General features: G+C 43.7%; 1 protein-coding gene across 3 annotated transcripts in view; it reads right to left on the bottom strand.

Moving 5' to 3' along the window:
• The window catches only part of Etv5 (ETS variant transcription factor 5), a 61,213-nt gene that overhangs the window by 34,131 nt on the left and 2,777 nt on the right, over positions 1-24,305 (bottom strand). For 2 of the 3 annotated variants that reach the window (XM_051191204.1, XM_051191205.1), the window contains exons 2-5: positions 23,983-24,103; positions 23,786-23,873; positions 23,462-23,653; positions 9,329-9,382 (exon numbers count right to left, since the gene is read on the bottom strand). In XM_051191204.1, the coding sequence (XP_051047161.1) occupies positions 9,329-9,382; positions 23,462-23,653; positions 23,786-23,873; positions 23,983-24,027 (379 nt within the window). In that variant the 5' untranslated portion in view covers positions 24,028-24,103. The remainder of the gene's footprint in view (positions 1-9,328; positions 9,383-23,461; positions 23,654-23,785; positions 23,874-23,982; positions 24,104-24,305) is intronic. The other variant, XM_051191206.1, reaches the window with a different exon arrangement.

Genomic DNA, 24,305 nt, shown 5'->3' on the forward strand with positions numbered 1-24,305 from the left:
AATAAGAAACATTCAGGTTTAGAGGAATAGCATCCTTCTGGGGAAAGTCTAAAAACCCTCGAAGTCTGTGGAGGACTTTTTCCCCACCATAACTGCTCCCGGCCTTTCCCAGCAAACAATCAGGAAGGGCCAGTTTCCATAAGCAGCGAGTGCTTCAGAACATGGTACCCAGTGATGGTTTGGACTTGTTTTGTCCCCTCTGAACCTCATACTGCCATGTGTTTCCCAATGTAATGGTGCTGAAGGGCAGTGTCTGGATCAAGAGAGTTCCACATGGAAAAAGGACGGGGTGAAGAATGCTCTCCATGGGCTGAATTAACAACCCCAAGGGTTATCCTTCCAGTGTGCCTGGTTTCTCAGTCTTGTCTCTTCTCATACACTTCCTTTTTCCTTGGCGTTGCATGAAGGCTTCACCAAACTTCTCAATTTCCAAAACTATAACCAAAGTAAACTACAGATATGCTCATACATGTAGTTATACATATACATTTATGTATTCTTAGTAAGTTACTCAGTCTGGGTTATTCTGTTACAGCAACAGAAAATGAACTAAGACAATGTCAATGGCTTCTCCTGAATTCATAAGGAAAGTACAGCTAGGGCTGTGTATGGAAGCCTACTACAGATTCCATATAGGATTCTGAGAGGGCAAAGAAATAAGATATTTCAAAATGAAGGTGATTTATTTATGGTGGCTCCCCACTGCCCTGTATCTTACCTTTATAAATGCTACACTGCTTCAGAGACCCTTTTCCCCAAAGTAGGACAAACCCTAACAAAAATACTATACCATGAGGGCTATCCCTTCCAGCAAGGATTTAAAATGGCTACCCTCTGCCTAACTACCTGGGTGCAGGGTGTGAAGTCAAACTTCCCTGAGGACTACAGAAGGTTCATGAACAGCTAAACCATAGTCAGTGTCTGATGATCCACCAAAATCTTCCTTGACTCAATGTTTCCTCCTAAAATACTTTCAGGAGTCTGACTAAGTTCTAGTGATTATAGTAGACAGAATTAGCTACGTAATTATCCTTTTCTATCTACTAAGACTGAGGTAACTGGTTTTTCTTATAATGACAAATCTGACAACCTGAATCCGACCCCCAGAACCCAGGGTGGACAGAGAGACCTGACTTCTGAAAGTCGTCCTCTGATCTGCACACAAATGCCATTGCACATGCACAGGCACACACATGCGAGCACCCACAAGTGTGCACCCACCCCCACCCCCAAATGTGTGTACACTCCCCCCACACACAATATATAAAGAAAAGGCTATCTTGCCAACAACTGGAGAAGACCGATTTTCATAATTCCTGTCTTACATAATACCAACTGTGTTTTCCTGAATCCATGAGATAAGTTGACAACTAGCGGATTATATTTAGAAGTCTAATATTAGAGGCTCTTTCATGGGTTTTTGATGGTGACATCATGGCAGCCGAGTCAATTGTTATCAAATGTTTTCAGATCTTGGCACAAAAAGTAGCTAAGCTTCTCTGCGTTTGTGATTTGTTAATAAGTAAGAAACTCTGGTGGCCATCAGGATGGCCCACCCCTTGGTCACAGGCTCTTTTTGTTTTTTACTTTCCTGCTGCTAAGTTTGTGGTAGTAGTAATAATAATGATGATGATAATAATAATAAGCTGGGCGTTGGTGGCACACACCTTTAATCCCAGCATGGGGGGGGGGAGAGGCAGGCAGATCTATGTGAGTTCAAGGCCAGTCTAGTTTACAAAGCTACATAGAGAAACCCTGTCTTGAAAATAATAATAATAATAATAATAATAATCAAAACAGTCATCAACACTCTAAAGAAAAACTATATGTAGCTTTAAAAGTCTAACTTTTCTTTATCTAAAATTATCATTTACAATTACTGTTTTACCTAGACGTAGAAAGTGATTATGGTAATGTTAAATTTTCTCATTTCAAGTTTTATAAATATCTTAATTTCTTAGATTATTATTAAAATTACCATTTTTTTTCTGGCAAGGCAAACTCTAGAATACAAACCACAGTTGCCCAGAGAGAAAACTTCATTACAATTTCAAAAAAAGCATAATCCATTTCAAAAGGGAATCTATGCCTCTGCAGTCTCCACCAGTGTCTTCAACCACCAGGCTCTCACATAGTGAAATCTTACATTTCCTATACAGAAAGGGAGCGATCAAGATATTCAGATGAACACCCAGGCCTGGTGGTCCACTCCTACAAGCCTAGTACTTGGGAGGTGGGAGGTCTAGCAAGTTTGTGGTTAGACTGGGCTACCATCAATTACAATAAATTATAAATTGACTATATTACCAACCACCTTTTAACATTGAAGGCAGGGTCCACAAGGTTTTCGAGACAGGGTTTCCCTGTAGCTTTAGAGCCTGACCTGGAACTTACTCTGTAGACTGGCTTTGAACTCACAGAGATCCACCTGCCTCTGCCACCCGTGCTGGGATTAAAGGTGTGTGCCACCACTGCTTGGCTGCACATTTACTCTTTAATTCTAGGTATGATTTAGCCATAACTACTCACCCATTCCCATGTCAATCATCTAGAGAGAAAAGGCATGGCAGAAAAACAATGGCAAGTTTTACAAATCTATGTTGACAGGAGAGCTGGTGAGGCCCAAGAACAATGAGAAAGCCCAACTGTCCACAGTTCTGCTTGTGAAGGCTATGGGTAGAGTCTACTTTTGGCATGCACCAGTCAGAGGAGGGTTCACTCAAGTCAGGAGTTCCAAAGAGGAGGCATGCTCTGTGCTGTTTGTTTCCTCATCTGAATAATGCTGTGAAATAATCTTTTTGTATACTGTGAGGAAGTGTCACTTGGATTGGTTTAATAAAAAGCTACGGAAAGTAGCTAGGAAGGATTTTCGGGGCAAAGAGAACGCTGGGAAGAAGGATGGAGTCTCCAGGAGACACCATGAGATCCAGAGCAAGCAGTATGAACACTATGGAGATGAGGTTATAAACCATGAGGGAGAAAGTAAATTAATAAAAATGGGTTAATTTAGCCTTTAGTCCCAGCACTTGGGAGGCAGAGGCAGGCGGATCTCTGTGAGTTTGAGGCCAGCCTGGTCTACAGAGTTAGTTCCTGGACTGGCTCCAAAGCAATAATGTCTGGAAAAAACAAACAAACAAAAGAAATGGGTTAATTTAAATTGTAAGAGCTAGTTAGAATCAGGCCTAAGTTATCAAGACAAGCTTTCATAATTAATAAGAAGTCTCTGTGTGGTTATTTGGGAGCTGACTGGTTCCTACTTTGAGAGTGAAGAAAACGGCACAGAACTTTTCGGATGGAGCCATGATGCTGTATAATTTTACCTGGTGCTTTAAAAACTTAGAGAGCTCATGTTTCCACAATGGACCTGCAAGGCATCTCAAGCTGCAAAGGACAGAACTGGATTACACTGGGGAAGGGTCATGAACTCATGAGAAGTCTGAAATGTTTAAAGTGTTGGCTCTTTGAGCTGATAAAGATCTATAATTAGAAACCTTTGTGCTCAATGGGAGATGGACCCACAAAGTTGGTTGCCTCAACAATAAAACGGACCGCTTTGCTCTCAGGAAGATTTCATTCCCACCTTCCTTTCCCTTCCCAGATCTTCTGAGATTGTATTATGTCATCGAGTGAGTGAAACATTGAGATCTTCTACACCTACATTAGAGATCTGATTTTTAGTGTTTTCTCATAGAAGCAGTTGAGAGATTGCCTGGGGCCTCGTCCACTTCATTCAATCCTCCACACATGAGAAAGAACCCTGAGGTTTGCGGGGGGGGGGGGGGGGCTGGTGAGGTATGCCTTTAAATCTCACCACTTGGGAGGCAGAGGCAGAGCAGCCTGGTCTATAGAGCCAGTTCCAGGACAGGAAAGGCTACACACAGGGAAACACTGTCTTGAAAAAACAAGCAAGCAAACAAGAACCTTGAAGCTCAAAGGACTTAAAGGAACTGTTCAAACTGGTCAGTCTTAGTGTTGCTGTCTAAGGAGGCAAGAGTACCACACTGTCGCTTAAGCAGCTTTCTACCTCATGATCAAAAGTGGGAGACAGAAACGGACATACATTTCCCCCCCCCCCACCAAAAACAATAAAGGTATGTTATGCCTGTTGGAAAGTATTTTTGTGTGTCTATGTGAGTATCTTACACATGCATGTGGAGACTGGAGGTATCCTGCTCACTGTCATGGTTCTCTGGGTTTTTCTGAGAGACTCTCATTGGACCTGGAGCTATGCTAGCAGCCAGTAAGCAACAATTTTCCTGTCTCTAACCTCCAAGCCACCCTGCTGTGCATGTACACAACACTGAGGTGACAGGCACACACAGTCACACCTGGCTTTTCATCATGTCCCCACCTCCTCAGCATCGAGGCTACAGGCACACACACACACACAGGCACATGTAGTCAACACACCTGGTTCTTGACCTGGGCTCTGGAGGTTTGAACTTGGGTCCTCATGCTGCTCAGCAAGTGCTTTTACCTGCTGAGCCACCTCCCCACTCCCAAAAGTACTCTCAGACAAAAGAAAACAGACAAGAAGAACCAATAATTCTAGAAAAGAACAAAGGAGACAGACCACAAAACAGGCAACCAAGCAGAGGCCCCCTTAACATTCCCGATGAGGCAGATGTCACATTTTGCTTTATTTCATTCTGTCTTTCCAACCCACTGAAAAACATCTGCACTGAAAAACATCTGCACTCTTTCCCTTTACAGATAGGAAAACAAAGCTCAAGGAGCCTGCTTTACGGTCCCTCAACTAGTATGCTGCCAGGATCTCTACCCAAGCAGTTCTTAGGTGTCTGTCCTATTACAGCCTTCCAGAAGTAATCAGAGAAAAAAGTCTGTCCAGAAAAGTGAATGGAGCTGGGTATAGTGGCTCATATATGTAATCCCAGAACTTGGGAGGTGGAAGCGGGAAGATCAGGGGTTCTAGGCCATCCTAGGCTCATGTAGAAAGTTTGAGACCATCTGGGCTATATGAAACTATGTCTCAAAATAATAACAAAAACAAATAAAAGAGATAGTAAAAAAAGTCAGCCTTGGTGGCAGGCGGTGGGAAATAAATTCAAGGTCACCATGGCTGCAAAGCAAGATCCTATTTCCAGGGAGGTAGATTAGAAAAATTAGCAAAAGAGATGGAAAAGAAAGTCAAGTCAGAAAACAAGAGGAAACTTTTTTGCTAAATGGGAAGTTTGTAGCCTCATGTTTACTGTGCATTTTCTAGATGGGGTACACCTGACCCTCAATCCACCCGGGAGCAGACACCCCTCTTCTACCATACAGAATGTCTAGGAGCCCCCTTCACGCCTACTGGCAGCTAACCTCCCACGTCTTATATATAGCCTTCGTTCTTTGCAATCCATGCCTTCTGTTCCAGCGTTCCACCTATAAGGTCTCATTCTCCCTTCCACACTCACACAACTGCCAATACACATATCTTGCCTACCCTCTCTTAAATCACCTCTGAGGCAAGAACACCGAGTCCACTCTCCAGGTTCCTATTTAACCACAAGAAGCCTAGTAAAGATCTAGGCCCAAATACAGATAGAAAAAAATTAGACGGTAACTTTAATTAAGCCCACATCTGGGCATACATTAAAAAGTATAGCACTGTTTCAGAGCCCACCGTAATACTATTTTAAATTTATATACTGTATTTACCTTTCAACCAACTTAACCTCACAGCTTTTTACCGTATCAGAACAGGAAACTCCTTGAAAGGAGCACAGGATTAATCAACAAACCAGGTGGTCCTCAACAAGGGAGGAAGGGAAAATAACAAAAACCATACATGCAGAGGAATCAGAAAAGAACTAAACAGTCATTCTTCACAGATGGGCTGGATCAGTACAATGAAAATGTAAATACACTCACAAAGAATAAAAACTAGGCTCATGTGGCATGGTCATTTGTTACAAGGTTAATATATACAAAAAGAACTCTATCTACATCCGGTAACCAATGCAGTATGAAGTAAAAAAATATATAGGGGGCTGGAGAGAGGTGGTTCTGCTGTTAAAAGCACTTGGTCCTCTTGTGGAGGTCCTGGGTCTTAGTCTCAGCACCCACACAGTGTAACTTCAGTTTCTGGGGATTCAATGCCCTCGTCTGACCTCCAAGGGCACCAACGGATGTGGTACTCATATTACATGCAGGCAAATGTGTTGTGGAATGATCTTTTTGTACACTGTGAAGATGTGTTGCTCTCATTGGTTTAATACAGAGTTAAATGGCCAACAGCTAGGTTTAATAAAGAGTTAAAACGACAGGGAAAGAGTCCTGGGATGAAGGGTGAAGTTGCCAGGAGACCCAGGGAGAGGAAGATGATCATGCCAAGGGGAGAAATGTGTGGAGCTGTGTGGTAGAATGTAGGTAAGAAATATGGGTTAAATGGAAGGCCTCACCCTCCCTGAGGAGCAGAACGGGGATGGGATAGGGAGGGCAGGCGAAAAGGGGAAGGAGAGGTAACTGACATATAAAACAAGCTTGTTTCAAATTTAAATTTAAAAAAAAAGGGGGGGGATATGGGTTAATTTAAACTGTAAGAGCTAGTTAGTAACAAGCCTAAGCTATCGGCTGAGAATTTATAATTAATAATAAGTCTCTGTGTGGTTATTTGGGAGCTGGCTGGCTGGACAGAAAAATCCCACCTTCAAAAATTAAAGAAAATGCATTTAGGCCAGTGAAAAGGCTCAGTGGTTATCTGCCAACAAGCCCCAAAACCTCAATTTGATCCCTGAGAGTTATATGGTAGAAGAAACCCAACTCCCAAAAGTTGTTATCTGACTGCCACATACATGTTGTGGCATGTGTTCCCACCAAAACAATTAAAATTCAATGAAAACTAAATAATAACAACAAAAATATCAATTATCTAAAAACAATCTAATAAGATTCCCTTAAAGCACTAACAAAAATTAAAGACAATGAATGGAAGGATGTGTCATGGACAAAAAAGCTGGATACTGTAAAACCATCAGTTCTCTTCAGATTTATCTACAGGTGCAATGTAACACTAAACAAAACCTCAGCACTGTGCAGGTGTTAGCATAAGTAAGTTACAATTACATTTATTCATACAGATGAGCCTCACAAATATGCTGAACAAAATAAGCAAGGCATAAGGGTAGACACGCTGTATCAATCTACATAGAAAATTTCTCAGAGACCAACCTGGAGCTTAGTGTCAGAAAGAGGACACAGGTCACATAGCTAATGAGCAGCAAAGAGTTAGGAGGTGGATTGTTTCTCAGCTATATTGCCAGAAAGGTCAGGAAAAAATTCTCCATTTCAGGAATGAACAAACCAGAATACACACACACACACACACACACACACACACACACACACACACACACACACACACACACGATTTCACACATAAATACAATGCATTTTGATCATATCCAACTTTAACTGCCCCCTTCCCACTATCTCAGATTCCCCCAACATGTGCCGCTCACACCCTCATGTTTTGTTTTTATAATCATCCACTGGGTCCAATTAGTGCTTCCAGTGTGAGAATTGGCAACCTATCAGCAGCTACACCCCCAAGGAAGGTATCTCCCCCCCTTGCAGCCATCACTGCAAACAGATTCCCAGCTGGCAGTGAAACCCCCTGAGCCCTTCCCTTTTCCAAGCCAGAATTACTGACTGGCTCGATCTTGTGCAGATCTTAGGCAGATATTCCAAGCTGCTGTGAGGTCCTGAGTGCCACCTACTACGTCGTTGCCATCATTTCTACACACTCTGCATTGACTGCAGCAGCAGTGAATGGTGGAGATGGCAGGCAACACCCCACACTGGAAGATGAGACAATTTGGAAAAGAAGGCATCTAAGATTCCCAAACCTAGTAAAAGGCACGTTCAGATGTGCAGAATGGATGATGTCTGGAAACTGTCTCAAAAAAATAAAAACAAGGAACTATCAATTACAGTTCAGGGGCACAAGATCCAACAGAGGAACCAGAAAAAGTACAGGGGATCACACCATCTTCACATCTAAAATAACTAATTTCTTCTATAAGCACAAACCCTCACATTTAATATAGTGAAATCAGTTATTAGATGAGCTATGCTAAATTTTTAAAATTGTCTGATTTGTTATTTATGTGTGGTATCTATGCATGTGTATATTCAGCATCACCCATGGGACAGCCATGGGGTCCTGCTGTTATTGTCCACCTTATTCCTTTGAGATAGACTCACTCATTAAATCTGGAGCTAGACTAGCAGCCAACAAGCCCCAGTCACTCCACTGTCTCCATCCCCTCAGGACCGGGGTTACAGGCATGCGCAGTCACACCTGACTTTCACTTGGGTGCTGGAGATTTGAACTCAGGTCCCATGCTTGCACAGCAAGCTGAATAATGTCCTCAGCTTTGTGCTAAAAATCTGTAATAAGTTTCCCAAAAGACCTCTCCTCAAGCATGCACAAGCTCTTTCTAGTATGATATCAATATTTGATGTCACTCCTTTAAGTTCAACACCGTAACAGGAGTGCAAGCAAAATGATTAACGGGACAGGAGATTTCCAAGGCGGAGGCTAGCATTTTCACTTCTACACACTCTTTCTAAATATATCCTTAAAATGTGTCAGCAACTTACAGCACTCTGAGGAGTCACACACAGCAGGGTTATGAACTTGAGGCCAGCCTACGATACATAGCAAGACCCTGTCTTTAAAACATTCAGTGTTATAGAGGAAAATACATGTGGGAGGCATATGGAAAATCAGACTTCGATACATGAGACCCTGACTCAAAAATAAAACTAAACAAATCATGGAGACTGTTACAGGCTGAGTAGTCAAATGAAGCATACACACAAATGCAGTGGGTGGCTGAGTCTTAATTCTCAATCAGAAGCAATGTCAATATTAACGGTAAGAAAAATCCTTGAGGACAACTAGAGTTCGGAACAGGACCACATTACTTTCCTTGGACTATAGGGAAGAATTTCCCTAATTTTTAGAAATGTACACTGAAGTATTTGGAGGTGAAATATCAAGATTTTATAACCTGCTTCTAAATGATTCCACGAGCAGAGAAAAAGCATGCAATGAAACCAAATGTAAAAATGTAGTAATCTGCTTTTAAAAGAAAACAAGTGTTTTCTATTTTCAACCAGTATCATCTTTTCTTTATTTTTAAAGAAGGGGACAGAACAGACCTTTTATCTGTGGATGCCTAACGGGTCAAAAGTAAAGAACATGGAATAGGGAGACAGGGAGATGGCTCATTAGACAAAATGCTTGCTGTACCACTGTGAGGGGCCTGAGTTCAGATCCCCAGCACCCATTTAGGAAGCCAGGCGTGGCTGTACGCACCTGTAATCCCAGCTCTAGCCTGCTGATGAGGTCCAGCTTCCTCAGTGAGAGACCCTGTCTCAAGAAAAATAAATAAATAAGGTGTCGAGCCATAAAGGAAGAGAGCTCACGCTGAGCTCGTTTCACCAATGTATGCATGGGAACGTGCACCTGCACACGCATACCCACACCCACATGGAAGGAGGCACACAAAAGAAAACCATGAATTTTCACATGAAGAAAGCCAGTCTTCGGCCTGTTACCAAACCAGCAGCATAGGACCACCTTGGGGATCTAAAATCACACAAGAACAAATGCTGAATGCATCCTAAGGCTTAAGACTGCTTTTCAAACATTTTGTTGGCTCTGACCCACTTAGAAAAATTAAGGAAACCATCCTAGAGAGGGCAAGATGAAAACTGCCACTGTCACCACTACTCTCTGCTGCCCTGCTGTAGAGTAGAAAGTGACTGAAATAAAACCCATCAGTCATCTCATACACATATGGAACCACATAGAGCAGGAACTAAAGCATATGTCCAACCCAAACCACCAGCATTCTTAGGGGGCAGGGAACAGAGAGAATTTCCTCTCCATGTGAATATGAATATATATATATATATATACACACACACACACACATACATACATACACATACACACACACACACACTTTCGGCATCACCAGACCAGCTGGACAGCTCATTAGATTCATGCCCACAGTCCTCAAGGGAGCACAAAGCAGCCATCAACAGCCTGTGAAAATTAAAAAGACTTGGAAAATTTGAAATATATTCCTTGAAGCTCTCCTCTTCAGTCCCTTCCTAACTAGCTGCCTAGCCCCTACCCTCCCTTCTGCTCATAAAGGCCAAACAGGCCCAGACCAGGAGAAGAGCAAAGAGGAGGAGCTTGGGGCTTAAGCATGTCTGAGAACTATGGTTAGCCCACCCTAAGCACCAGGCTGGGACATTGGAAAAAGACCTGAAGCCAAAGATCTAAATTGTACTTAAAAACGAAAGTACAGCCAGACTATGGTGGCGCATGTCTTTAATCTCAGCATTCAGAAGACAGAGGCAGGTGGAGCTCTGTGAGTTAAAGGCCAGCCTGGTCTACAGAGTTAAATTCCTGGACAGCTATGGCTGTTACACAGAGAAACCCTGTAGTCTTACTAAAACACGGAAGACACATTTGTCCCAGGAAAATCTTCCATCAAGAAAGCACAGCTTGGGCTGGAGAGATGGCTCAGAGGTTAAGGGAACTGACTGCTCTCAGAAGTCCTGAGTTCAATTCCCAGCAACCATATGATGGTTCACAACCATCTGTAATGAGATCTGGTGCCCTCTTCTGACCTGCCGGCATACATGCAGACAAAACATTATATACATAATAAATACATCTTTGAAAAAAAAAAAAGGAAAGAAAAAGAAAGCACAGCTTCTGCTATAGATAGAATTTGCAGTCTATGTGCATCGGGAAAGACTGCTACAGGATTGGCTGAATTATTCAGGAATTCAGAATGGCGATGAACCATGGTGGTGGTCTGAGGGACGGTTAGTGTTGATTAGTACTGCATATTCATAATCTCTGTATTTTTCTCCTTCCCCATCCCTCTCTCCTTCCCAAACAGTCTCACTATGAAGTCTTGGTTGGCCTGTAATTCTTTATATAGACAAGGCTGGCCTCAAATTGTCTGTGATCTTCCTGGATCTGCCCCTTCAGTGCTGACATTACAATGGTCTGCCACCACGGCAGATGGGTTGTCTTGAATGTCGCTTCATTGAGGACCACAGGACTGTAGCCTTGGTGCTAGGGTTCAGGATATCATGATGTAGGATCCACCATGAGGAAGCAGAATTCACCAATGAACAGTCACAGAAGGCCTTGTCATATGGCCAGCACCGACCTCTAACAATAAATAACGTAGCAGCCAAAGCAGGATCCAATAAAGCTGGTTCCTGGAACAAAGGGCTTCTGGAGTCAGGTCTCTCTGTTACAGTCAGCAAAAACAGCTCCAGCAATTAGTGCTCAAAGAGGCAACAAAAATGTCAGGATTCAGACCTAGAAACCAGGTAATATAATCAGCTTAAGAAAGGCTTTGACAGAGGAGAGCTGAATCTGGGGGAGGGAGGAAGTGAGGGGAGAGACTGGGAAGAGAGGAGGCTGCTGTCAGGATGTAATGAGAGAAGAAAATTTAACTTAAAGAAAACAGTAAGAAAGGCTTTGAATGTAAAACCATGACATGCACGATGGGGGGAAGGCAACAAACAGGGCCAGAGTGATGCAGGAACAGGACCCACTTGAAGACTGAAGGTCAAGGTTTTGGGGGGAAAACAAAAAACTAGCTGGGATCAACCAGAGGGAAATAACCAAAGACATCAGAGCCGGATCTTGCTACAGCAGGAACTGAGTGATGGAAGAGTATGGACTCTTTCCAAAAGAACATATGGCATTGTAGCACGTTTTTGGAAATTTAAGAACCAGGGCCTTTGGGGGCAGCATTTTTGGGGTGTAAGCCCAGGAATCTTGTTGGTGAGCTATCTAAAAATGCTAGGCACCTTGAATGAGTCTGTGGAGATGGGGGGGGAGGGGTAGAAGGTTACATTGATCTTAGTGGGATAGTAGGGTCACACAAGTTGTCAGGACAGTGGAAGACTGTCTAAGAGACCTGAAAATGGACACCCACAGTCTCTAAGTGCAAGAGTCTGAACTTTGAAGATGAGGAAAATTGAGCTGCTCTAAGAACTGAGCTCAGAAATTCTGAGCCAGCTCTACGAAGCTGCCTGGGGTAGGGTCTCTCTCCCAAGGCACAGGAATTAACAGCTCACAGTCCTTCCTCCACTCTGCTTGGCAGTCAACCAATACCACAGATAGGGTAAGATCATGCTGTGTAAACCTTCCTCTTAATGTCTTTATCTCTGATAAGCTTAGACTTAGGTTGTGAACTCCACAGACCAACACAGCGGTTCTAAGCTGTAACTTGCATGTGTTGGGCTTACAGGGAAAGCATGTTTCCTCTGGGGACATGCTGGATCTCTGGGGACATGCTGGATGGGTATGGAGTAAAACTTTGAAGACAAGAGTGCACATGGGCTAGGGACAGCATTTCTAGTCATGTTATACTATTTTATGGTCTTACTGCTCCCAGAAATATGGACAATTACAAGAGGCAATAGACAGATTCAACGGAGAAGTCAGTCTAGTTTTGAAGGCGCCTTAGCTCAAGGGTGATGCTGACCTTGGGGGTTCTGGGTTAGAATTCCATTTAACTCACAAGTCAAAGCAGGGTTGAGATGAAATTGGGGGCTTCACACTCAAAGCAATTTCAATTTCTTTTTGGGCAGGGACATTGGACATGACAAGGAGCTTTAGATGGGTGCTGGTACATTCCAGGAACTATGTTTATTTTAGCTCTTAACTACATATAAATAGGGGAGGAGAGGCAGCTTAGAGGTTGTTTCTGGTAGGTTCAGCTCAATGATGCAGCATCTAGTAACTGACTGGAGCACTTGACATCCCGTAATTAAATCATCAAACCCAAAAGGTAAAAAATTAAATGCTGCCCTGAAAAGACAACTTAGGAGACCACTGTGTGATGTACAACCCATCAGAGGGGACAATGCGGCTGTCCAGGGAAACTTGTGGCTCCAGGGAGAGTGGAAGGCTTCCCCATCTACAAAGCAAGAAATGTGGCCAAGGACATTGACTCCATGTTCTGAAGAACACAGAGGGGGTGGGGGTTAAAGCTGGCTTGGAAGAGCAACAATGGACCTTAATGCTCTCTACTTCATCTGCTGCATGAGACCAGAAGTTGCCTACAAGGAATGAGAGGACTCTGGGGAATAATTGGAGTTACTGGGCTGTGTGTACAGACACACAGACTGGCTTATTTCAGAGCTCTTCAAAAGGATGGGTATGGTGGCATGGACCTGTGGTCCTACTACAAAGGGGGTTGAGACCTTATTACTTCTAGACCAGCCTGGAGACTCCATTTGAGAAAAATAATCTTGGATTAGGGGCTAAGCTATAGCTCAGTGATACAGGACTTGTCTGGCACACGTGAGATTCTGAGTTCAATAGGTACAGAGGCAAAGGTAGAAAAACTGGCCAGTCTTGTCTGTGGCCATCTATCAGAGGTTGCCATGGTTCTGGGAACACTAGCTTTGTCCTTTCTTTGACTCGATCAGCACTAACAATGACAACAGTTTTCAAAGAAAACACAGCTAAAATGGAAAGATTCATTCTCTTCTTCTCCCCAAAGTTGGTTCCAGAAGTGAAAGGAATCCACCATGGGCATAGGTAGCAAATCAGGCACCACTTGACTCACAGACCATGAGCTATTACCTAGCAGTCTAACACCGAACAGCTGCTTCTAGCTCTTGATATCAAATTGTATCATTTATAATTACCAACAGAAAAACTGTCATCAAATAAGGAAGTAAACTGTATAATAAGGACCACAATAGCCAAAGCCAATGATAGCACTTTTTTTTTTTTTTGACCCAGGTAAACTAATTTCAGATTCCTTTATCACCACACTTCAACAGCTTGGATATGTGTGGTCGGCTCCTTTTTTGACAAAGGATGTGTTTATGTATGTCAACAATGCAGGACTGATGCTTGGGTCCAGCCCAGAGACCTCAAACTCAAAGCTGAAAGTCAGAATTGAAGGGAGGAAAAGAGGCAGAACAGAGACCTAGGCTGAGGTAGGCATCATGCTATGGGCCTCTTACTCTGGGGGCTGGAGAGAAGGCTGAAGTTGACACTTGCTGCTCTTCCAAATAATCTAAACGTGGTTCCCAGCACCTAAGTCAGGCAGTTCACAGCCTCCCATCCCTTTAGCTCTAGAAGATCCCATGCCTTCTTTTGGCCTCTATGTACACACACACACAACCACACAACCACACACACACACACCTAAAAAATAAAAATCCTTAAGAAATACTTTATGCAGAGTACGTTTTCCTGAGAATTATCTACTAGAACATATAGGCCAAAAAAAAAAAAAACCAAACTAAACTAAAACAAGACAAACACACAAAAATACCAAAGCACTCTTTAATGGTCAAGGAAAGGGCTTGTCCTCTTGGACAGAGCCTACTCTAGCAAGGGAAGCCAAGGCAAGCTTCCGGACCTAAAACACAGCCCAGCCACCCAGCTAGAGTGTTTGTAGAGTAACAATGTGACTGATTAGTTTGATCACACAGGAGGATCTGAATGTCCTGTAGACTATTTTACTACTTTTCTCAGAGACTTTGTCCAGAACATTAATACTCACCCTCTACCAGTCAGTATGAGATACGACAGAACAAGAGTCCTAAAGAGTGTCTGCGCTCCAGGCTGCAGTGTGGCCGAGTGGAGACAGCAGCATGGCTACTCCGACCAGCAGGGTAAACAGGAATACAGCATAGGGGAGGGGATTGGAGAGAGGTTCAAACTGAACCTTTATCTTGAACCTTAAGCTTTACTGTCTCAATAATTTTCTCTCAGTTTACATACTTCTCATCTAAACTGACATGAAGTAAATGTTAGAAATATTAAAAACAGACTATGTAAAGAGACCCTATCTCAATAAACCAACAACAAGAAAACAAAATGTTAAAAATACTTGGATTGCATTAAGACCTGTGCAAACTCTTAGTCTTCAACTTTGTATTTAAAATTCACCTTTGAAGTCTGATCAAAGAAAACCCGAACTTTAGGAGCCATTCCTTTCTGTCACTTGACTTCCTAGAGACAAGGGCATTGGGCACCTATGCCAGGCCCGCCTTCCAGCACATGCAGATTTTCTTGGAGGCAGAAAATCAGCTGCTCAATCTAGACCACCAACTTTACTACATGCATCCAAAAGAGTTAACAGGGAGTAAGAAGTAGCCATCATTGGAACAGTGAAACAAAGGCTTTTAACTCTTTGTAGCATTACTTCCTACTGTTGGGAGGCCAGCATTGGGAGGTGGGGTAGGGACAGAATGAGTCAGATACCCTGCTTATGTGCTAAGTACATGACCTGGTACTACTGAGCCATGAAGAGCCTATCAAGAAACATTATAGGACATCTCCACTGTTGGAAGCACTAGGAAACTAAAGGACATTCTCAATGTGAACAGGAATGGAGAATGGCAAGCAGGGACTGAGTTTAATATTCATAAAAATAAAGGACAGGTTAAAATCCCACATGCTGCTTTATCAACATCACTGAAAAAATAAAATTCTGCGGCTGCTGAGGAAAGAAAGGGGTGACACAGGACCTGAGGACAATCCGAAGAGGTCAGGGTACTGATTAACAGGGGTGATTATCTTCATTCAACTGTTTTCCATTAAGATTCAGATTAGGAAATTTGGGAAGGCTCCAGAATCTGGCCTTCACTGTGGATGACTGTGTACAAGAAACACTCATGTTGTGGAATGTTTGTTTACACTGTGAAGATGTGTCTTTGCCAAGGCATCTTCTGATTGGTTTAATAAAGAGCGGAATGGTCAATAGCTAGGCAGGAAGTGGTTAGGTGGGACTTCCGGAGCAAAAGAGGACTCCTGGAAGAAGAAAGGTGGAGCTGCCAGCCACAGGGCAAAGAAGGGGTACAAGATGGAAAAGAAGTAAGGTCATGTGATAGAATGTAGATTAATATAAATGAGCTAATTTAAGTTGTAAGAGCTAGTTAGGAACAAGTCTAAGCTATAGGCTGAGCGTTCATTATAAGCCTGTGTCATTATTTGGGAGCTAGCTGGCAGGACACACCTACCCGTCTTTGGTATACAAATGTGACCCTTGGGAATTGTTCTTCAGACCACTGCAAAGTATTTCCAGGCCTGCAGTTGAAATGTTTATGCCATCAGCCTTGGGGAGGGGGACATCAGCAACCTCCTGACAACAGATACCTAATGTCACCTCCTGACAGGTTTCAACTCTTGCAAAGGACAATCTACCCAGGTCTATTCTCCTAGGGAAAGAGAGGTTGCAAGAGGGGGACCCTTACAAGGTCAACTGCCAGGGAAATACTTGGGATAAAAAGCCCTTATGACAAAACATAAACAACTTTATTTTGGTTGTGAGGACAAAAGCAAACACTCAGAAGAGCATTTTAAAACCCTGCGGAAACCACACCCACCATTACTAGTTAAGTTTTGCCCTCTGAGTGTGTGTCCTACAATGCTGACCTAGCCTAGCTTGCTCTTTGGGAATGTTCTAGGAGCTGGCTGTTAACCAAGATGCTAGAGGATATTTAAGGGTATATATACTATTGAGCTGGGTACCCCTAAAGCAGATTACTTCCTGCATGAGGGGGCTCCCAGGCAGAGTTCTTTTTGGTACTCCCTGGGTATTTAATTGGAGAGGCCAACCCTTTCATTGGTGTTTGGAAGCAGTGAAGTCACAGTGAGGGTAGCCTGTAGCAAAGCACGGAAGTTTGGGAAACAACTTTTAAAGTAAGTTTTTGAATATAGATGAAAATGAAACAAAAGAGAGGCTAAGGGGTTTTACTGGTGCTTATGAAAGCTTAAAAGAAAGAAGTATCTGTCTTAGCCTTGCAAACGCCTATCCTCCAAAGCTGGGATAAAGAGCAAAGAGGCTGGAAGAGGGGCAGCCACCTTCTGGGGAGAAGTAACACCATAGCCCCAGAGGAAATAAAAGGCTGACACCCTCAGATCAAGTCGCTCTGGGGCTGCTACACTAGAAAATGGCAGGCAAAGCAAGGAGCGAGGACTCAGGGTCACTGGCCTGGTAGCGAGAGAGTTAAAAGACAGCCCTTAAAAGAAAACTCATACCCCATTAAGCTCAGGCTTGGAGAGCAGGGAGCAGTTAGCAGTCCAAAGGAAACTAATTCTGGAGGCTCTCCAAGCTGCCAATCACACGCATATTTCTAACAGTCACAGCGTTGTTGGAGTTGGTTGTTTTTCCACAGGCTGCACAATGGGGTCTGGTTATTCATTGAAAAAGTCTGCCAGTGGGCCCCGCCCTCCATTCACAACCAATTTGGAATGCTCCATTCAGACAAGAGGGGGAGTCTGAAGCTCAGCTAGCTGGGACAGACATACTACTAGTGCCCGGGGCTCAGCGGTTGCCACAGAGATGCTTGCTCGCCCAGTGTGCTGTGTTTATGTAAGAAATTCAGACGCAGCAGGGGGCGCTGGCTGGGTCTGCACCCTCCCTAGGACCCAAATGGCTAGGATTATTGGTGAAATCTACAAGGCTGAGTGAGAAGATGCTAGTTAGAAGTGCCCTCTGGCAAATGGGTAAAGGAATAGCAGGACTACTCCAGTCAGTCCATTTACAATCGCTGTAGATTCCCGGGGAGAATGTAGCTTTCTACTGCCCTGATTTATATCAAGGGCCAACTCTGTCTCTGAAAGCTTGCCCTGCTAGACTTCATTTCCCCTATTTACCCCTGTTAGCCAACTCGGGGAGCCCCATTGCTTCGTCCCCGGGGCAGAGGGACTTGGGAGACATTAGGAATTTCAACAATGTCTTGGCTTCTGAGTGGCCCGAAGGGTTTAGCACATCCTCCTGGATGTCCGGGCAGCAAAGAGGAAGATTGCCCAGATCTGGAGTGGGAGGATAAAATCTCTCAAGACTTCAGAGGGTACAAGGCTAAAAACTGGTTTGGTGTCTTAAGTTTTTTGTTTTTGTTTTTTTCCTCTAAACACTCAGTAATTACCCTGAGGGTGAATGGAGGGAGCAAGTCTGTCAACCAAACTTGATTTCAAGGAAAAGTATACTTCTTCGGCAAAATCGAATGAAGTCACTTTGAGCTTGTAGGGCCATTTTCTTCATACCAGACTGATTTTCAAATGTCTTACGCTTACTGCTCCTCACTGCCTGTCCCCATTTCTTGGAGACCTTACCTGTTTTGGGAGAGGTGGCTGGGACTCCTGGCCCAGAACTTAGCCTGCTGTAAAAATCCTCTACCCTCTGGAGTTATTCTCTAATTCCCCCATTCTCTTACAGAAGGAGCCTCAGCTGTTTTGTGGGTGGGGCTCATCCCCAGTAAGGCCTCAACACCAATGCACTGTCACCTTATGTGCTAGACCCCCAAATGCACTTAAGAATGATTTATGCCCACTCACACTCATGTGCCATGCCCACAGCAGGGACCACTCTTTTAAAAGAAGTCCAGAGAAGGGACAATGGTGATGACCAAAGCCTCTGTTAAAGCAGCCTGATGAGTTCACAAAATGAATTTTTTAAAAACCAACCTAATACGGTAATGGCATCAGCACACCTGGCACCCATCCAAAAGCTGGGAGCCGCAACATGACGAGACTCCAAGCTCCCTGGATTCCAAATGGAGAAGCAATGAGTGCCAGGGCACAGATGGGGCCCAAGCTGCTCAAGGGCAGAGTATGCCTAAGATGGGGAAGTCAGTGAGGCTGCTTTCTCACCGTCAAACTCCAGAGCAGCAGCTGACTGTCTCTCACACACCCAAACCTACCTCACCCCTAGGAATATTCTTTTCTGGGGCTGGTAACACAATCATGATACTACAAAACTAGAAGGGACAGCAGAGAGCATGGACTCTCGGCTTTCCTGTTCCGGTACCTTCATCTCATAAAACCAAAGGATGCTGGAGAACAGGGACCTAATGGTGAGTTCTTGACCCATGCCAGGATTTTGTTACATCTGGCACCTATGAGTGATCTGCCTGGCAGACAGATTAATTCCCCTTCTCAAGGCTTCTTCACTAAATGCTGGACTGAAGAGGCTTCCAGGCTTTACTGGAGAATTAGAGAACCACCACCATTTTTTAATAGGCCTAATGACCCTATGGCGCTTGTGTAGAGCAATAGTATTGGGTCACTAGCAGTTCTCAGGATGTCAGCACTATGGAATCAGGAGCAACCACTAAATCACTGAGGGCCCTTCTGCCACAAGGTAGAGGACTGGCTACCAAGGCCTCTCAAAGCCACTTACAAAGTCTGATACCAAATTATCTCCACTCCATGTTTCTCCTCACACCTTTCTTCTCTTTCCCTTCTGTCAGTTCTAGCAACCCCTGAAAAACGTGCACGCACACACACACACACACATGCCCGTCTTGACTCAGCCAATCAACCTCTTCCTAAGTTACCTACATTTTCATGCTTATCCCCCAACAACCGCAAAGCCAGTACCCTTTTACTACAAGTGGTCTCATTCTGCAGAGTAAGGGCTGCTACCGCGGCCCCTCCCCACAACCCATGGCTAGAACTATGTTGTCCTCAGAAGGGTTCCAGTGTCACCAATGTATCTGGCTGTTGGCGGCTCCAGGGCTAAACAACCATTAACCCTGTGTCTTAGCCACCTACTGCACTGACCTTACAAAAGCTGATTTTAACAGTTAATTAGCTGGTCCTTGTGAAATTACTCATACTTCCTGAAGTCACACACACCCCCCCTTTTTAAACACAGATTTAACTCAAGGGGGAAATGGGGCCATTCAGATTCTAAGACAGTTTTGTAAACTGTACATGGAACAGCACTATAGTGAGATATGTCATTCCCTCTCAGCATAAACTAGTCCAGTTACTCAAGATGCTGGATGCATTCACAATGTCACCACTGACACAAGTTTAAAAAGAGCAGAATTGAAACCTGCATTTAGAAACACTCATCGGTACCCAGGAAGTCAGATTAGAGAAACTAATTTAGTAGCTTCTTATCCCCAGGTCACAGTCCCCAAGTCCTCCAGGTCCAATCATACCTGTGGCTTTGGCTTAACTTTATGGATGTAGGAAAGGATGGAGAGACCTACAGAGACCCTAGAGCCCATGGTTTGTTGCAATATGTGGTCTGTGACATTCTCACTTATTAACACACACACCACATGTAGTTTTAACTTTCTCTATAGCAATGCATCTTTAAGGGTCTGTGTCAGTTTTTACAATGTTTCTGTTTTACATGTCTTCCAAGTCCTAAATGGGAGCTCTCTATGCCCTAATCTGTTCCTCAGCCTTTTCTAAGGTGTGGACAGGATTGCCAGTCACCTCTCTCACTTTCCTGTAAGTCACCTCCTGGACCTTAAACAAGTCCTGATCCACCCGAGTGGGCTGGTAACAGGATGGCAGCTTTCCTTACGCATTAAAAACTGCTTATTTCACCAAATTCTTCCTATTTACACCCAAACTACATGTTGGTTTTCTCAGACTATCTCTACAAGGGATTTCCAGCTCAAACAATCTTGGATCTTGGAGTCACTTCTCAACACCAAGGGATTACTGGGGGTGGGGGCACACCAGCAGAGCTCCTAGGCACTAGAGTAGTTCTTAACCTGTGGATCTCAACCCCGGGGGGTTGCAAATCAGATGTCCTGCATACCAGATATTTACATTATGATTCATAACAGTACCAAAACTATAGTCATGAAATAGCAATGAAAATAATCTTATGGTTGGGGTCCCACACATGAGGAGCTGTATTAAAGAGTTACAGTGTTAGGAAGGTTGAGAACACTGCTCCAGAGGATGCACCTTCTGTTCTCTTTATTTTAATTTTTAAAATTTCCAACAAGGAGCTAGCAAGATGGCTCAGAGGATAAAGGTGCTTGTCACCAAGCCTGATGACGCACACACAGAGTGAAAAGAGAGAACCAATTCTATATCTTCTAATCACCGGAGGAAAGCCATGACCCTCTTATGTGTGCGCAAGACAGAGACAAAATCTGCATCACTATAAGTAAGCTGGGCATTTCTGTTAAACTTACAATGGGTTCTTTTCTTTATATCAGATTTACAGACAAGGTACCCAAATATGAAACACATAATCTTTTAGAAATTGAGCCTATATTGTTTTTAAAACAAGAAACAACAACAAACACATTTTCTGTGTGACTTTTCCAAGACAGGTGGGTGAATTGGTCTTTTACACAAGGCTATGGAAAGTACTCATGGGGAAGCAAGGTATGCAGTCCAAGGGCAGATGGGCTCAACCAGTCCCCACCCCCTTTGCCAGTCTGAACCTGAACTGTAGTCATACACAGCAACATGAATGAAGGGTTCCAGGTTCCCCAAGCCACACTGGGGCTCTTGCCTCAACACTCAGGGAAGGTTAGTCTATTAGACTCCACCCTTCTCCAAGCTCTACCTCAGGAAGAGTCACAGCATTCTTAATGTCCCACGGCTTTTTTAGGCTACTGGACCGCCTATTTCATCCTTAAAATAAAGACAAGCTCAATCTTAAGCAGCCGTGACAAAAAACAAACAGACAAAACTAATCAACGCCACCCCCCCATCCCCATCATATTTGGTGGGCAAGAACAGCCCCACAGCCCCGAAAGCACCTGCACTTCCATTGGGCTATTTTAATTAAGAAGCTAGCACATTTCTATCTGCCAAGCAGAACTTATTTCTAGAGCACCAAGACACATTTATTGATTTCTTTGCTGGAGCCTACTCCTACAGATAAAAATCTCTGCAGACAGAAACCCTGCTTGCTGACAACCCCCTCCCCAAACAGGCAATGTGTGCAATTAATCCCAGTTCAGCTGTCTCATCTCCCTTTTAACTCTTTTGGGTTACAGAGAAACCATAATAAAAGCATCTTAAAGAACCTCTGCCATGAAAGCTACCTCCCAGGCAGACTGCAGCTCACCCTGCTCTGGGAAAGAACTGGAAAGGCAGGGCCAAACTGTCAAGAAATAAGTTTGAGGAGATTCTGTCTCTCATCTTGGAAACACCCTCCCCCCACCGCCCCCACGGGTTATCTCTATTTAGCCTTTCAATGGCAAGCTCCCAATCACTTGAAAGCAATCAAAGGGCAATAATAAGCATTTCCTTTTGTATAGAGACTCTCCATGGCAAGCTGTGACAAAGCTAAGGTAGCCATTCATCTGTGGGCTGCAGCCTATTCCCTTTTCAAGTTTCATGGCATTCTGCCTTGAACACGAGGCCTATCATTACAGAATGCTTAGCTGGTACCTCTGTTCTTTTATCTAATAGATTTAGAACACTCTGCTCTTTTAGAGACCCAGATACTCTCTCTCTCCCGGTGGCATTTTTACACACACATGCACACATACACCCCAGAGATAAAATAAAGCTGAGAAGAATCTGTTGGTGCAAAATGAGAAATCAAACCCCAGGCTGGCTCAGGTGCTTGCTATTATAAACTATGACTAAGAGACATGAATTTCTCTATGATGCAACTCTCAAGAGAGGCGGTGTTCTCCAGCCCGCTCTTAAACCTGCTCGTTCGCCAGTGACTAATGCTCTGAGAGCAGCCCTGTGCTGCTCCAATTTCATCAGCCAGCTTTGTCCTTGGAGGCTCAGCCTAGACCATAAAGCCCCCAAATGTGTTGAGGACAGGGCAAAGCTAACTACGCCCTGCCAGCACCAGCAGCCATGGTGGAACTTCTCTCTGCATTTAGCATTTTAAGGAACAATTAAGAAAAAGGCTTTACTCAATAGTGATGTCATAACACCCACATGACAAATTAAGAACGCATCAACTCTTTCTGTGACCACCCTTCAATTGCTCAGGAAAAACAAAAAGGACACGATGGGTTGAACCACAATCAACAGGAATTTTCCATTAAGTATATGCATTACCTTTCAAAGGAAGAAAAAGATCAGACTCATCACTTAAGGATTTGCCTTAAGGATAACTTTTTTGCAATGTTAGCAACTGAACTTGGAACCCTGTACATGCAAGGCAAGTACACTGAGCTACATCCCCATCCCAAAGACTACATTGATAAAGTAAACCCACAAAAGGACTAAAAAGACTACATTGATAAAGTAAACCCACAAAAGGACTTGGGGCTGCAGAGATGGCTCAGTGGTTGAGAGCATTTGCTACTCTTTTAGAGGACCTGAGTTTGGTTCCCTGCACCCACAAAAGGCCACTCATGACCACCTGGAACTCTAGTTCCTGAGAATTGGACACTCTCCTCTGGTCTCTGCAAATACAACACATGTTACACACACACACCTTCCCCCCAACCCAGATAAAGCAAATAAAAATAAAAAAGAAGACGACTGATACTAGATCACAGATGATAAACTAACTTAAAATTCTGGAGTTCAAGCTTTTAAGGTAAAACGTTTTATTGAAATTGTTGAGTAAACCTTGCTTCAACAGAGCCAGAAATTATTAAAACACATGCATACCAATGTCCAAAATCCTCTGGCTATCACTAAAAAGACCAAACAATTTCAGAACAAATGTGTCAGCAACAGAAAGGTACTTACAGTTATCAGACTGGAAATCTGGGACAAATTGTTCATCATCAGGAACTTGAGCTGGAAAAGAGATTCCTGTTTTAGATCTTTGGGTTTTACTGAAAGGCACAAGAGAATGCTTTACAGGGAGAACAGCACAGTTAAGAAACTTGCCTTCAGCTAACCACGCCTCTTGAAGTTGACTAAGATCCTGAAACAACTCTGCAATTAAAAAACAAAACAAAACAAAAAAACTCAGCATGAGGATACTTCTTGTGCTAAAGAGAAGGATGCTCAGCAGGCTGCATACTGGTGATCCTAGGAAGCCATGGCAAGCAGGCAAAGAACCACTACCTTCAGAATCGTGAGCCAGATCCGTGTCCAAAAACTTCCTCTTTCTGTCAATCACAGGCCGACCTCGGCATTCCTCTGACCGAGATTTCTGAAAGGGGCCAACAAATGAAGGTTCAAATGCAGGAAAAGAGGTCCACTTCTCCAGGAAGGAGGGGGTCCACCCACTTCTCCAGGACAAAACACAGGTACCAACTCACCCCTGGGACCATAAAAGGGACTTGCTGATCACAAAACCCATCCATGGTGCTTCCAAAGTGTCTGATACCACGTGGAAAGGCTTCAGCATTGAGTAGTTTCTGGGGGTGTATAGAGATCCTCCTGTAACATGAAATTAAGAGATTTAAAGTGAGGAGGGGGTAGAGCCTATTCTTCTCTTCATGCCTGTGTCATCCCCCACCCCCACAGAACCTTAAAGCCTACTCAAGGTGGAAACTTTCAGGATAAGTTTTCAAAGCTTACTAGGCATTCAGGGCCAAATCCATTTACTTGATCATTATGGGGATGTTGTCCACTGGTAGAA

The sequence above is a fragment of the Phodopus roborovskii genome, unplaced genomic scaffold (genome assembly GCF_943737965.1).
Source record: "Phodopus roborovskii unplaced genomic scaffold, PHOROB, whole genome shotgun sequence".
NCBI lineage: Eukaryota > Metazoa > Chordata > Mammalia > Rodentia > Cricetidae > Phodopus > Phodopus roborovskii.